Here is a 14,598-nt window from a genome sequence, read left to right on the forward strand (position 1 = left end):
AGTGATGTCCTGGACCGGTGTTGGTGGGGGAGGGGTCAGATTGCAGATCAGTGCTCAGAGCCGACCCTGAGCAGCGAGCAGGAGAGGCTCAGAGCCTCAGGGAAGGCAGGGTGGCCAGCCAGGGTGGCCAGGCTTGCTTCACCATGGCCCCGAGCTGCAGCACTCACAGGGGAGGCCGTGTGCTTCCTGCCTGTGTGCGAGAGAAACAGAGAGAGTGGGTGGGAGGTTTATGAAACAAGCGACGGAGAGTGAAGGGAGTGTGTGGGAGTAACAGAGTGTAAATAAGACCTACTGCCACACTTTCAGACTAGATCACAATAATGTAATTAAATACACAATTGTACTACTATTAGAGCAAACAACAGCTGCTTAGCCTACTGTCTAAACTCACATTTAGTTACTGTAAAGACACTGAGTCTGATCATCGGCAAATCCACATTAACACTCAGTTATCAACAGAACAGTAATATCGCAAAGAGTCTCAATCTGTATCTTCACATTCACACTCAACGCCATCAGATCTTTAGAGACTGTAAAGACACTCAGTCCAGCTCATCTGTATCTTCACATTCACACTCATCACCATCAGATCTGTAGAGACTGTAAACAACACATTGGAGCACACATCCAGCTACACATACCTTGGGCTGACCATCAGCTCATCTGGGAGTTTTGACCTGGCAGTGAAGGCACTGAGGGAGAAAGCACTCAGGGCCTTCTACGCAATAAGAAGGAGGATTTCCAATATCCAACCCATTAGCCTATACGGCAGCGAAGTGTGGGGTCCCCTCTCAGACCAGGATTACACTCAATGGGACAAACACCCCATAGAAACTCTGCACATGGAGATCTGTAGAAACATCCCCCATGTGCAGAGAAAAACACCTAACAACGGGTGCAGGGCCAAATTAAGCCAATATCCATTATTAATAAACATCCAGAAGTGGGTAATAAAGTATTGGCTACACCTAAAAAACAGCGACCAAAACTCCTACCACCACAAGGCCCTGCTGAGCCAAGAGCTGAGCCCAAAACAGAGCCCCCTGAGCCAGCTGGTCCTGAGGCTCACAGACCTGAGTCACACCGACACCAGCCAGCCTCAGGACAGCACTGCTAGAGCACCACAACTCAGCACAGATCAAACAGCAATATCTCACACTGGGACACACACACAAACACAACATAAACTGCTACAGAACCCTAAACAGACAATACACACTAGCCGAATATTTGACCAACATAAGTAACAGCGAAAAGAAACAGACCCTGACGAAGTACAGGCTCAGTGACCACAGCCTGGCCATAGAAACTGGGCGACACAGGCAGACCTGGCTGCCCAGAGAGGACAGGCTGTGCTCCCACTGCCAGTGGGAAGAAATAGAGACAGAGGTGCACTTCCTACTGCACTGTGACAGATACTCTGGGATTAGAGAAACATTCTTCCTCAAATTTACAAATCTAATCCCAGAATTCTCACACCTGCCAGAATCACAACAGGTCCCAATCCTACTGGGAGAGGGGAGAGGGTTCTCAGTTGAACTGGCAGCCCAGTATGTGATCTCCTGTCACAGGCTGAGGAGCCTGTGTTGCCCAATAATGCTCCATATGTTTGTATGTAAATATCTTGAAATGTGTCCTTCTTGTCAGTGTCTGTAGATTTTTGTTTTATGTTAATTGTATTTGTTTGGCCTTGGCGACGGGGACCGCGGTCCTGCTCCAGCAGTGTCCGGCCCTGCGACAGGCCCTGTTCTGTGGGCGACAGCAGATGTCTCTCCCTCTCTGTCTCAGCAGCTCTGCCAGTAAGGATGGCTCGGTGACGGTGGGCAAGGTGCGCGACATGGCCTCCTTCCGCAGGCACTTCCGGATGGGCTTCATGACGATGCCGGCGTCGCAGGAGCTGTCCCCGCGGCCGTGCGCCAGCGCCATGGCGCCCCGCTCGCAGTCCTGCCACTCAGTGGGCAGCAGCGTGGAGAACGGGGAGCCCCCGCCTCCCGACCCCGAGCGCCATCAGCACGCCACATCCTCCCGTTGTCCGCCTGCCAAGCCCAAACGCCACCCCAGCACCCGTTTGAGCTCCACAGGGGACCCCCGGCCACCCCCTCCTCCTCCTGAGAACCCCCCGCCCGCCCCGCCGCCCGCCAAGCACTCCGACAAGAAGCAAGGTCAGTCCGGAGGCCCGGGAGTCCCATTCCATAAATGTTTTTACGGGCGCCAGTCAGTCCGTGTGCCAGTCAGGCTGTAACTGTGCCAGTCAGTCAGTGCATCAGTGTGCCAGTATGTCAGTCTGTCAGTCAGTGTGCCAGTGTGTCAGTGTGTCAGTATGCCAGTGTGCCAGTGTGCCAGTCTCTCAGTCAGTGTGCCACTGTGTCAGTTTGTCGGTGTGTCAGTCAGTGTGTCAGTGTGTCAGTGTGTCAGTGTGCCAGTGCGTCAGTGTGTCAGTGTGTCAGTGTGCCAGTGTGTCAGTCAGTGTACCAGTCTCTCAGTCAGTGTACCAGTTAGTCTGTCAGTGTGTCGGTGTGTCAGTGTGTCAGTATGCCAGTGTGCCAGTGTGTCAGTGTGCCAGTCTCTCAGTCAGTGTGCCACTGTGTCAGTTTGTCGGTGTGTCAGTCAGTGTGCCAGTGTGTCAGTGTGTCAGTGTGTCAATGTGCCAGTGCGTCAGTGTGTCAGTGTGTCAGTGTGCCAGTGTGTCAGGCAGTGTACCAGTCTCTCAGTCAGTGTACCAGTTAGTCAGTCTGTCAGTGTGCCAGTGTGTCAGTGTGTCGGTATGCCAGTGTGCCAGTGTGTCAGTGTGCCAGTCTCTCAGTCAGTGTGCCACTGTGTCAGTTTGTCGGTGTGTCAGTCAGTGTGCCAGTGTGTCAGTGTGTCAGTGTGTCAGTGTGTCAATGTGCCAGTGTGTCAGTGTGTCAGTGTGCCAGTGTGTCAGTGTGTCAGTGTGTCAATGTGCCAGTGCGCCAGTGTGTCAGTGTGTCAGTGTGCCAGTGTGTCAGTCAGTGTACCAGTCTCTCAGTCAGTGTACCAGTTAGTCTGTCAGTGTGTCGGTGTGTCAGTGTGCCAGTGTGCCAATGTGTCAGTGCATCAATGTGCCAGTGTGTCAGTGTGTCAGTGTGTCAGTCAGTGTGCCACTGTACCAGTCTCTCAGTCAGTGTACCAGTTAGTCAGTCTGTCAGTGTGCCAGTGTGCCAGTGTGCCAGTCTGTCAGTGTGCCAGTGTGTCAGTGTGCCAGTCGGTCTCTCAGTCTCTCCCTGCTCTATCTCCAGCTCTGAAGAAGTCGGACTCAGGGGAGCTCCCAGGAAGGAAGGTCCCCCCTCTGAAGCCGAAGCGCAGCCCTAACACCCAGCTCTCTGTGTCCTTCGAGGACCCCTCCATCCGGCCGCCCCCCCTGCCCCGTGGGCCCCCCCCAGCGGCGCCCCCCCCTCCACGACCCACCTCGGACTGCAGCCCCGCCGGAGGGGGAGGGCAGGAGGAGCAGGAAGAGGAAGAGGAACCCGTCTATATCGAGATGGTGGGGGATGTTTACAGGGAACCCCAAAATCCGCCGCCTGTCTCCCACCCTGGAGCCACCACCCCGGACTCGGACTCGGACCAGAGCGAGGCCATCTACGAGGAGATGAAGTACCCCCTCCCCGAGGAGGCTGAGCCCCGAAACCGGGCACTCCTGAATCCCGAGCAGCTCCCAGTCCCCTCCGCTAAAACCCCGACCCCTGTCCTTGCCTCCTCTTCCTCCCTCCCCGGCCCGCACTTTTCCTCCGCCGCCTCCTCCTCCTCTTCCTCCTCCAAGCCGAAAGCCACCGTCTCCATCTCTCACTCTGCCCCCCTCCCTTCCTCTTCCTCCGTCTCCGCCTCCCTGCCCCTGCCTCCCGGCCCCCGCGCCTCCACGCCTTTCCTCTTCTCCAAGCCCTCCGACAAGATCCCGGCGCCCTTCCCCAACCTGCTGCAGCACCGGCCCCCGCTGCTGGCCTTCCCCCAGCCCGCCGCCGCCTCCAGCGGGGTGGGCATCCACCACAAGTCCCTGGCGGCGGCCTCCTGCTCCTCCTCCTCCTCCTCCTCGGCCAAGCTGGCCACGGTCAGCACCCAGCCGCCCTCCTCGCTGGGGCAGATGGGCAGCTGCTCCTCCGGCGCCTCGTCCTCCAAGCTGCCGAAGCTGCAGCTGGGCAAGGAGGCGGCGGCCGGCGGCGGCGGCGGTGGCGCCCAGCAGGAGGCGAGAGAGAAGCCCCCCGAGGGCAAGGAGCAGCCGCACTTGGCCCCCGCCCCCGGCCTGAGGGCCCGGAGCCACTCCACCCCTCTGCCCCCGTCTTCCCAGTCCGCCGCCCACTACTCCCACTACCACCCCCACCACCACCACCACCACCACCACCACCGCAAGCCCGACAAGGAGCTCCCCACCTCCCACAGCATGAAGCTGGGGCCCCACGCGGCGGCCCAGGGCCCCTCCCAGCTGCCTGTCGCCGGGCAGAAGGACCGGGCCTTCCTCAGGCCCGACAAGCGCGAGCCGCCGGCGCCCGCCCCCCAGAGCAGCCCGACTCCCGGCTCCGCCCCGGCCCCGGCGGCCGCTGCCTCCGCCTCCTGCTCGGCCCCGGCCCCCCCGCCGGGACGCTCGCTCACGCCCGCCTCTCGGACCCTCCACAGCCGCAGCCAGACCCCGCACCCGCACCCGGGCCCGGTGCTGCCCCTGTACCAGGCCCAGCACGCCAGCCTCCCGGAGAGCTGCAGCCCCATGCTCTGGACCTACCCCTCGGCCGGCCTGAAGAGACCCCCGGCCTACGACAGCCTGCGGGGGGCGTCGCTCCCGCTGCCGCACCCCTCCGCCCTGCCCAGGAGCAGCTCGGCCGCCCTCCCCTTCCCCCAGGGGGCGCCGGCGGGCAAGGCCGGCGGGCTGGCGAGGCAGACGCAGGCGCAGACGGCGGCCCAGGCGGACGCGGCGCCGGGGAACCCCCCTGCGGCGGGGGCCCGGGACGAGGAAGGCCCCTGCTGGCCCCTACAGAGGAAGATGTCCTTCAGCCACAGCAGCCGGGACGCGGAGAGTGAGTGCGCCGACGGGGAACCCCAGAGAGCCCGCAGATCCCGAGCCCAGGCTCCTGTAACCGCACTCTCCTTCCCGGCTGTTCTCCGTGCCGGAGGGAGTACAGGAGCCTGGGGAAGCTGGGAACTGAGGCGGTGGGGGAGGGGTGGGTTTGGTGACTGAACACGGAATGCAAGCCGATCCGAATGGATGTGAAGATTTCTGGTCCAGGGGGAAGAGTGCCACCTGCAGGTCGACCAGCACAGCCTCCAGCAGGATCCCGGCCGACCTTTGAGGTCTCCCAGCCCAGCACGGCTCAGGCTCTCTCAGTCTGGGCTTGGCAGTTGAACCGCTGGAGTAAGAGAAATGTGTGCGGTTGGCGGGGTTTGGGGGTGTAGATGTGCCAGATACTCTATTAAAGTCCTGACGCTCTCTCCCTTCCCTCCATTACTTCTCCCCCCCAGAGCCTCTGGACGACGCTAGAGTGTGGAACGGCAGCACCGATGCCCTGATCCACACGGAGAAGGAAGAGAAGCCTCTCGGCCAATCAGGGATCCCCGTGCGGATGGTGGGGCTAGACGGGTCCTCGGGGAGGGCGCTCGGGCGCTCGGGGCTGCCCTTGCCATGCCAGACTTTCCCTGCCTGTCACCGCAATGGAGGTACCTGCTCAGTAGAGTAATAACCCAGAACTGAAACACACTGCTCCGATTGCCTAGGAGTTTCATCCATCCACCTGTTTTCTAAACACTTCATCCCCTCCTCATTTACCGCGCTGCACCTTCAGAAGAGAGCCTTGGAAGGAGGGATTAATGAAGGTATTAACTGTGTGTGCGTTGCGCCTGTGTTCACAGAGCTGGGGCGACTGGGGCGCTCGGCCTCCACCTCAGGAGTGAGGCAGGGAGCCACAAACGTGCAGAGACAGTGCAGCCTCCCCAGGGACAGCCTGGGCCAGGTAAGTCACTTCCTTCCTGAACAGCTCAGCAAAGCACTGCAGGGACCAAAACAAGAGAGTACAGACCAGCACAGCATGGATCAGACCAGAAAAACAGAGTACAGAGCCGTACAGTGCAGATCAGACCAGAACAACAGAGTAAAGACCAGCACTGCACCGATCAGACCAGATCAACAAAGTACAGAACAGCACAACATAGATCAGAACTAAACAAGAGAGTACAGACCAGCACAGAACCGATCAGAACAGCACAGCATAAATCACATAAGAACAACACAGCACAGATAAGAACCAGCAAAGATCAGAACTTCGGCTTCCGGTACTGGTATCTTGCATATAAGGTTTGCTCATCAGAATGAACTCTGCAGTCCAGAGCTCCTCCATGATCTAGCGTGACTCTTGGCCAGGTGTCAGCCTCTCTAATGGCAAAACTGCAGGCTGTCTGTGTCTATGACCTTCCTGTGCGCTGCTGCAGCGGCACTATGCTGTGGTAGAGCCCTGGTGCCCTCTGGTGGTCTTGTTGTGGTATTACAGGCAGGCCCATTGCACCACACACGCAGCATGTCCATATCACCCAGGTATCACCTTAGGGTGGCTTCACGGCTGTTCCCCTGGTTTTCAGAAAGTGAAAAGTCTGTGAATAACTCCCAGAGCATCACCCCAGCCCAAGTGTTTTGTTTTCAGCTTGGGGAAACATGGTTACCCAACTCCAGAGATTATATACTGTACATTGAACCCAAGCTGTGCATTTGTGATTATTTAAAATGGCAAGGAAAAGAACTTCCTTGGGTACTGAGTGTTTGTAAAATGTTTGAGCCCTGCTCTCCTTCTCTCTCCTTTGTCTCCTGCCCTTGTCTCTCCCTTGGGAGTGTCAGTCTCTCTCACTCCCTCCCCCCTCTCTGCCTGACTGTTGACAGTGTCAACAACCACAAAGTCACAAGTGAACTGACAGAACATGAGAGCTTACAGAGGAGAGGAGGCCATCTGTCCCCCGTGTTCCACTCTCCTGCCACCGTTTGTGTAAAGAGCTGCCTCTTGTCCTGATTGGAGGAGCTCATCCAGATGTTTCTTAAAAGAAGCCAGGGTATCAACTTCAATAACATGGCTGACTGGCTTGTGCCACTCTCCCACCATACATCCTTTGTGTGAAGAACCGCATCTTGTTCTCAGTTTTAAATACACGTCCATGCAGTTTCCACTGTTATCTGCTGTTGTTTGTGTTATAAGGCGTTCAGGCAATAATTCTTTATAGTTATCTTAATTAACAATATGTTAGGGCATTATGAACATGTACATGATATTTACAATATGTTCTGTATACTATATTAACAAGAAAAACTGCTTTTCTTGTTTTCTTTCTTAATCTACCCCTTTCTCTGTCTCTCCAGCTCCAGCCCTTGTCTCAATCCTCGCAGTGCCAGACTCCCTCCAGTGGGGGCGCTACCACTCCACAACAGCAACCACCACCACCACAGCAGCCCCAAGCGCCACAGCATCTACACACCCACCCCCACTTCCAGTATCAGAACCATCCCCTCCACCTCCCGCAGTGCCAGCCTCCAGCCACGGGGGGCACCCCTCCCACCCAGCCGCCCCGCGACGGGAAGCTGCTCGAGGTGATCGAGAGGAAGCGCTGCCTGTGCAAGGAAATCAAGGCCCATAGGCGTCCGGAGAGGAGCCTGTGCAAACAGGACAGCATGCCCATCCTGCCCAGCTGGCGAAAGACCCCGGAGCCCCGAAAGACTGGCACCCCACCCTGCCAGAGACAACAGGCTGTGTTGTGGGACACTGCTATCTGAGAGAGAGAGGGATAGAAGGAAAAAGGTGGAGGAGAGGGCTGGCCTGCCAGAGATCACAGGCTATGCTGTGGGACACTGCTGTATGAGAGAGGGAGGGACAGAGGGATAGGGGTGGAGGAGAGGGCTGGCCTGCCAGAGATCACAGGCTATGCTGTGGGACACTGCTGTATGAGAGAGGGAAGGACAGAGGGATAGGGGTGGAGGAGAGGGCTGGCCTGCCAGAGATCACAGGCTATGCTGTAGGACACTGCTGTATGAGAGAGGGAGGGACAGAGGGAGAAGGGTGGAGGAGAGGGCTGGCCTGCCAGAGACGACAGGGCATGCAGCAGGAAGGAAGACATTAGCTGAGAGAGCGAGTGGGAGAACAGAGGGAGCTACGAGAGAGGTGTGAGAGGAGAATTAGAAGAGAACTTTGGAAATGTACAAAAGCAACCAGGAAGCAGTGCAACACTGGGAATATTTGTTTTTCTCTGGATCCCGTGCGTCCTGACACTCTGTCACTCTGTCTCCATGTTCCATGTGCCGCCTCTTGTTCAACACAAGGGCTTTTCTCCCCCCCCCCCCCATGCTGCCACAGCGCCCCCTACAGCCTACGCTGAGGTTGCGCCACGAGAGAAAGCTGGGGAGAAGGGGCTGACTGCTTTCTGCAAGGGGTCTGTGGGCGCATGAGTGGAATGAAGGGGTATGCTAGGTTGTCAGAGTGCTGTGTGCCAAATGTTGAGTTTCTTCAGCCATCAAACGAACGAGTTAAAAGATATGTAGAAGTGTTTCAGTCATTGTCCAGTACAGTATTGGAACCAGGGTTGGGGGGCATGGGGGGTGGGATTAGGAGGTGGGGGAGTGCTGTGTTGGGATCTGCCTCTGTTCTGCACCATTTTCTTTGACTCTGTCCTCACAAGGCTTTTAAAAGCACATTAGGTGCCTCAAATCCAAAATCCAGTCTAGTGTCCACATTTGGTGCTGCACCAGAGATCTGATTACCTGGAAGTAAGCAGATTATTATTATTATCATTATCATTATTATTATTATTATTATTATTATTATTATTATTATTATTGTTGACATCCATTTACACAGCTGGGCACTTTACTGGAGCAGACTGAGTGTTGTCGACTGCTGTGTCCCACCCAGGACTTGGGCCTGCAGCCATCTGAGTCCAGGCTTGTCCACTCTTCCCCAGACCGGGGGACACGGCAGCGCAGATGAGCGTGTTCTTTCTGTGTCTCCCCTCCAGTACGCCTGGATGCAGCCTGTTACGGGACCCCAGGGCTCCTGACTGAAGGACTGTGGGTTCATATCCCCGGTGGTGGAGAGATGGGGGGGTACCCCCTTGAGCAGGTTACTTTACTTGGCAGCCAGAACCAGCTGTACTATGGGGGCGCCAGAATGTGTTTACAAAAAAGGAATATGAAAACTAGGGCTCGATGTCTTCATGACACATCCCGAAACTCCACACACACCGAGTGGCCTACTGGGCCTAACACCAGCGCCTCCCTTTCCTCAGCCAGGCTCAGGACCCCGTCCCTCCAGACTGCAGGAGGAAAAATGACTTTGAATGTCCTGTCTGTGGGTCGGCCCTGTGTCAGATCTGGGAACTGCGCACACACAACCACAGCCCCTTCCCCCAGACACACAGGCAAACAGCTGGCTGACCTGCTGCCCGACCCGCTGCCCAATCACGCACATCTGCCCAGGCAGAACGTTGCCGACGTGCGTTTACGAAACGACAGATGGCTGAAGAGGGAACAGGGTCAAAAGCCTCTCAGATGGATTCATTCATCAGGAATTCTGGAGGTTTCCTTGCCTTTATGTGTCCGTCAGAATTATATATACTTATAATTTTTTGAGACACTTGCATTTATACAGATTCTGCTTGCACATGATTGTCAATGAATGACGATGTCATTATCCAGCGCCACGCTGGAGCACCTCCTCTCTTCCTTTATCCATCTCCCTCCCCCATCACTCTGCCTCTAAGAACCTACTGGGCTGGATGAGCTGAACGGTACCCCTCTTGTTCAGGACTGTTCTTATCTCTGTCTGACCCCTTGCCTCTCTCCCTCAACCTCGAGATGTTCCAGCTGTCTCCAGCTGGGGGGTGTAAACACTGGTGTAAACGCCTGCCCTGGTGTAGTCGAACACCAGACCTTGTCTGCAGAAGCCGTGTCGGGTGCAGGAGGGTGACACGTGCCCCCTGGTGGAGATCAGGGCTGGAGGCTGAGGGGTGTCAATCCCATGCTGCCCCAGCCCTTGGCTGCAAGGGGGCCTGGCGGCTGTGGTTGTGGTCGGGCCAAGAGCAGGTGTCCCACTGGGAGAGGGGCTGGAGCACCTGGAGGAAGGTGGCTGCTGGCTGGACAGCTCTTCCACACACTCACCCACGCCCGTGTCCCTCCCACCGACTCGCCATCTTCACTCCCTGTCCCAGACTCTCCCTCTGGGCCCATGAAGAAGGAAAAGATGCCTTTTTGTTTCTAGTTATTTCCAGTGTGGGGAAACCAGTCTGGCAGAAGACTGGCAGTAACACCATGCAGAATCCCTTTAAATTCTGATTGTACTTTTTTCTATTCCTTTAAGAGTGATTAGTAATTGTATTTTTACTGAATTTATTTTGACATCTTTGCTGCTACTTTGATTCATGTTCCTAGTACAGGAGGTGATTTTCCAAGTGCATTGTGGTCGATGTTGGGTGTAAACCAGGGTAGGGTTCTATGTGTAATTATGAAGCACTTTCAGCAGTTCCTGTTTGATTTGTTCTCAGATTAGTTGCCGCCATTACTTTTTTGTGCTTTTTCCTCAAGAGAAGGTCAACCTGAAATTAAGTAGCTACATTTTAGACACAAAGGATTTGCATAAATGAAACACTGGCTTATCCCAAAGCCTTTGACTCATTGTACACAGTCTTATGTGAAACTCTTGATACAACCCAGCAAGAAAAGTCTATAAGCAGAGCAAACTGGGAGTGCTTAATTCAGTCAACTTAATTTACCAGGTAAAAACATAAACAATTGTATCAAAACAGTAGGCATCGTGCAGCTTACATTTTAATGATTCAACCAAAGCAGAATTTTAGAAATGAAGACGGCTTGTCAGATAAAGATCAGATGTTCCAATATGCAGTGTACATAAGTCATGTTGTCACTCAGATTACTCCAAGGACCTCTTTGAAGACAGGAATTGCTGTTGGCTAATGAATCCATACAACCACATGAGAAAGCATGATGTCACTCATTTTTTATCTGCCCTTTCTTCTGCACGTGGCCTCTGAGTCTCATCAACACCACATTGTATGTCTTCCTGTGCAAGGCAGCATGGGAAAAAAATCCTTCTCCACCCCTCCACCTCATCACATGCTTCGCCCAGGGCTTGAACAAGGGCATGCTGCTCATAGACTGTCCACCTCCAGGCTGGAGAGAATTTCTGTTGGCTTTGGAAAAGGAGAATAAGGAGGCAGGAACATGCTCATACACTGTGGGTGCGCAGCAAACCATAGTTGCATCACCAGTGCACAACCGAAGTTTGTTGCTCCTGACCACACATGTCATTTCTGCATCTGGATGGACAAGCGGCCTGGGTTGAATTGCTCAAGCTCCGACACCAGTCTCAGATGCTGCACTGCTGCTGTCCCAGCACATCTCGTACAGTGCAGACCGATTACGTTCTGCCCAGAAGGTTCTCACATTTCTAGGGCCTGTGCAGGAATCTGCTGTTGGCCTATCGAGTTAAACACTCATTCGATGACTGGAGAAGAAACACATCTGTTCTTCCTGCACAATCACATCTCAAGGCCTTCACTTATTCTTCGTTTTTTCCTATGAAAAGGAACCAAAGTGATCTTTATAGGAGGGCCTTCTCAATCCATCCATTGGTCCGATTCCACAGAATGCTGCGCCGAATACAAGACAAGGCACCACAGCCTCTTGCTCTGCAGGGAGAATAGAGCCTCCACCACCTGCTCGTCTCTTTCCACTTTTCTTGTACTGCAGAGTTCAAAATATCAGTCAGGCACTAGTGCAACGACAGTATAACGATAGCCTAATAGGAAACTGGCAGGCTTCTGTGCTGTGCTGTCATGACGATCAATGCAGTAACCTGCCAGTGTCACACAGACAAATCAATTGCCCAGAATGGACCACATGTGTGAACAGTCCTCAGTGTGATTGAAAGAAATGCAATCACACGCCAGTGTGGGCCAGAGTTGGTTTGGAAACTAAACGATTGAATGTTTCACATTTGGTATTTAAACTCTAAAGTCTAAAGACTGAAGTCTTGAGGTTTGCAGCTCAATTTGCCACACTGTATTTAGAGTTTTGTACATACAGCAAGAAGACCATTGTGTATAATGAGTCAAAGAAAAGGCTGTAATCCAAGTATTTGTCTGAAGTTGTCCTAAATTATCCTGCACTGCCAGATATTAAATTCTAAAGCACTGTAAATTACAACAATGTAAAATTCTAGATAACCACTGCATACAGGCAGAGCCAGTGTAAAACACTGGATTATAACTGTATACAAACAACACAGGTGTAAAACACTGGATTATCACTGTATACAGGCAGACTCACTGTAAAACATTGGATTATAACTGTGTATGGGCAGAGCCAGAGTAAAACTCTGGATTCAAACTGTATACAGGCAGAGCCAGAGTAGAACTCTGGAATATCACTGCATACAGTCAGACACACTGTAAAACACTGGATTATCACTGTATACAGGCAGAGCCAGAGTAGAACTCTGGAATATCACTGTATACAGTCAGACACACTGTAAAACACTGGATTATCACTGTATACAGGCAGAGCCAGAGTAGAACTCTGGAATATCACTGTATACAGTCAGACACACTGTAAAACACTGGATTATCACTGTATACAGGCAGAGCCAGAGTAGAACTCTGGAATATCACTGTATACGAGCAACGCAGGTGCAAGACACTGTATTATCATTGTATACAGATCAGACAGACCCAATGTTAAACACTGGATTATCACTGGCAAACAGTCTGGATTTAGATGCTCAATTTCCGAGATGTAGTTTTACTCCATGATAATAGGAATTCAGTGGCACGACAGTTACAGTTAACCTTACAGTTCAAGGGTACCTGGTTCAACAATGGCCTTTGATACACATCTGTAGGGTGTTTGCATGTTGCACCTGCATTCATAGGCCATCCTGTTAGGTTATCTGGCTACTTTAAGTTGATCATAATGTCCACAACTGCCCATGTTATCCCATAACATCAATCATTTATCCGTGCGGGATCACTGATGCGAATCCAGCCACACTTTCCCAACACACACCTGCGAGATCACGGTGAGCTCGGGGCAGAGGCGGCGGTCCAGGCGTACGGAGATTCTTGGGAACCTGCTTGTCAGGTGGTCATCACAGCGTGGCCATGTCATGTCCGCGCTCCCTTTTGGAATTCTATCCGAGCTGGGAAATATGGGGAATATGCATGGCAGTGGGATTATTCCGACGAGGGATAGGGTGAATTGTAAATCCAATAATATTGATAGGGTTGATTGTAAAGTTACCAGAATGAATAATATTAAGATTATTAACACATTAATGATGATCATAGCAGTAAGAATATACTGAATGAAACGTTGATGCGTTTTGTTGCCGAAATGTCAATGGATTTCTGTATAAAGAAAATAATTAGCTTTTTTTGGTATTGTAAAATATTCTGTGCACAGCCTATTAAAATGGAAACTATACAATACTCAATTAAGCTTGTCTTTCTCCTTCCTTCCAATCCTATGTGCTTGATACAGTACATTAGGATTTTACTGAAAGTTGCATCCAGAGAAGAGGACAGATTTATGTCCAGTATAGTAGGTACAGGTACAGAGAGTTTATGTCCTGTATAGTGCAGTAGATAGTTCATGTCCAGTATAGTATAGCAGGTACAGATAGTTTATGTCCAATATAATATAGTAGGTACATGTCCAGATAGTTTATGTCCAGTGTAGTATAGTGGGTACAGATCCATATAGTTTATGTCCTCCATAGTAGATACAGAACCAGAGAGTTTATGTCCAGTATATAATAGTCTATATATTTACTTCATACACAGCCTTCATTTCAGGCGCCCCTGCTCGTAAGAAAAGGGAACGCCGCTGTGAGCCCGCTTGCGTTAAACACCTAGCCCTCCCCACCCCGCCAGTCCTGCAGTCCCTCCAGCGGGCAGCAGAGGGCGCGGTTGGGCAGGCGGTCGCGCCACCTTGAACAGCAGGAGAGGCGGGTGCGTTGCATAGCGTCGGCTGTCGCAAACCGCCAGCCCAGCGCCTCGGCACGCCTTGATTGCGGAACGACGTCTGCCCTGATACAAAGACCACTGCGAATGATCGTAGTCACTGATAAAGTGTAGTAACGAAGGCATCATCGAAAACAGTGGGAATCTTAGCAGCCTCGTGGGTAAACGCTGGAACTGTACCGTGGTAACCTGTTTTGAAAACCGGATGATTCTTGTCTTATTACCGAAGACGGTGTTTTAAAATTCGTGCGATTTTAAAAGATTTTGCACTCGCTGTTTGCGAGTATTTACTAGCTCGGTGACCTCGGTGGCCACCGGCAAATATACACGAGCGCGCGCGCTCCCGACGCCTTGATCCTGCTGGATTCGCGCAGTCGCGTGACGTCGTGTTAAGTCCCTGCGGGTTATCGCGTTTATCCCGCGCGAGCCGACGCTCTTTGCGGGCTCTCCCCACACCTGCTCTCGTGCCGTACGTCCCGTGTGTTCCTGCTACTGTTGAGTCGTGCGCTATACTGCACTACAGAGACGTCAACTGTTATTTAGCTGCTTCACTTTGCTTTGCTTTGTTTTTACCCTGATTTCACCGTTTTACTA

At 53.0% G+C, this 14,598-nt stretch overlaps 1 protein-coding gene across 4 annotated transcripts in view; it reads left to right on the plus strand.

Annotated features, from left to right (window-relative positions):
- Window positions 1-11,590, plus strand: part of nyap1 (neuronal tyrosine phosphorylated phosphoinositide-3-kinase adaptor 1) — a 34,152-nt gene extending 22,562 nt beyond the window's left edge. For 2 of the 4 annotated variants that reach the window (XM_088628348.1, XM_088628347.1), the window contains 5 exons: window positions 1,789-2,162; window positions 3,258-5,021; window positions 5,464-5,658; window positions 5,851-5,951; window positions 7,340-11,590. In XM_088628348.1, coding sequence (XP_088484474.1) covers window positions 1,789-2,162; window positions 3,258-5,021; window positions 5,464-5,658; window positions 5,851-5,951; window positions 7,340-7,750 — 2,845 coding nt within the window. In that variant the 3' untranslated portion in view covers window positions 7,751-11,590. The remainder of the gene's footprint in view (window positions 1-1,788; window positions 2,163-3,257; window positions 5,022-5,463; window positions 5,659-5,850; window positions 5,952-7,339) is intronic. The other 2 variants (XR_015935813.1, XM_088628350.1) reach the window with 2 other exon arrangements.
- The last annotated feature ends 3,008 nt before the right edge of the window (window positions 11,591-14,598 follow it).

The sequence above is a fragment of the Lepisosteus platostomus genome, chromosome 4 (assembly GCF_059453375.1).
Source record: "Lepisosteus platostomus isolate fLepPlt1 chromosome 4, fLepPlt1.hap1, whole genome shotgun sequence".
NCBI classification, from domain to species: Eukaryota; Metazoa; Chordata; class Actinopteri; order Semionotiformes; family Lepisosteidae; genus Lepisosteus; species Lepisosteus platostomus.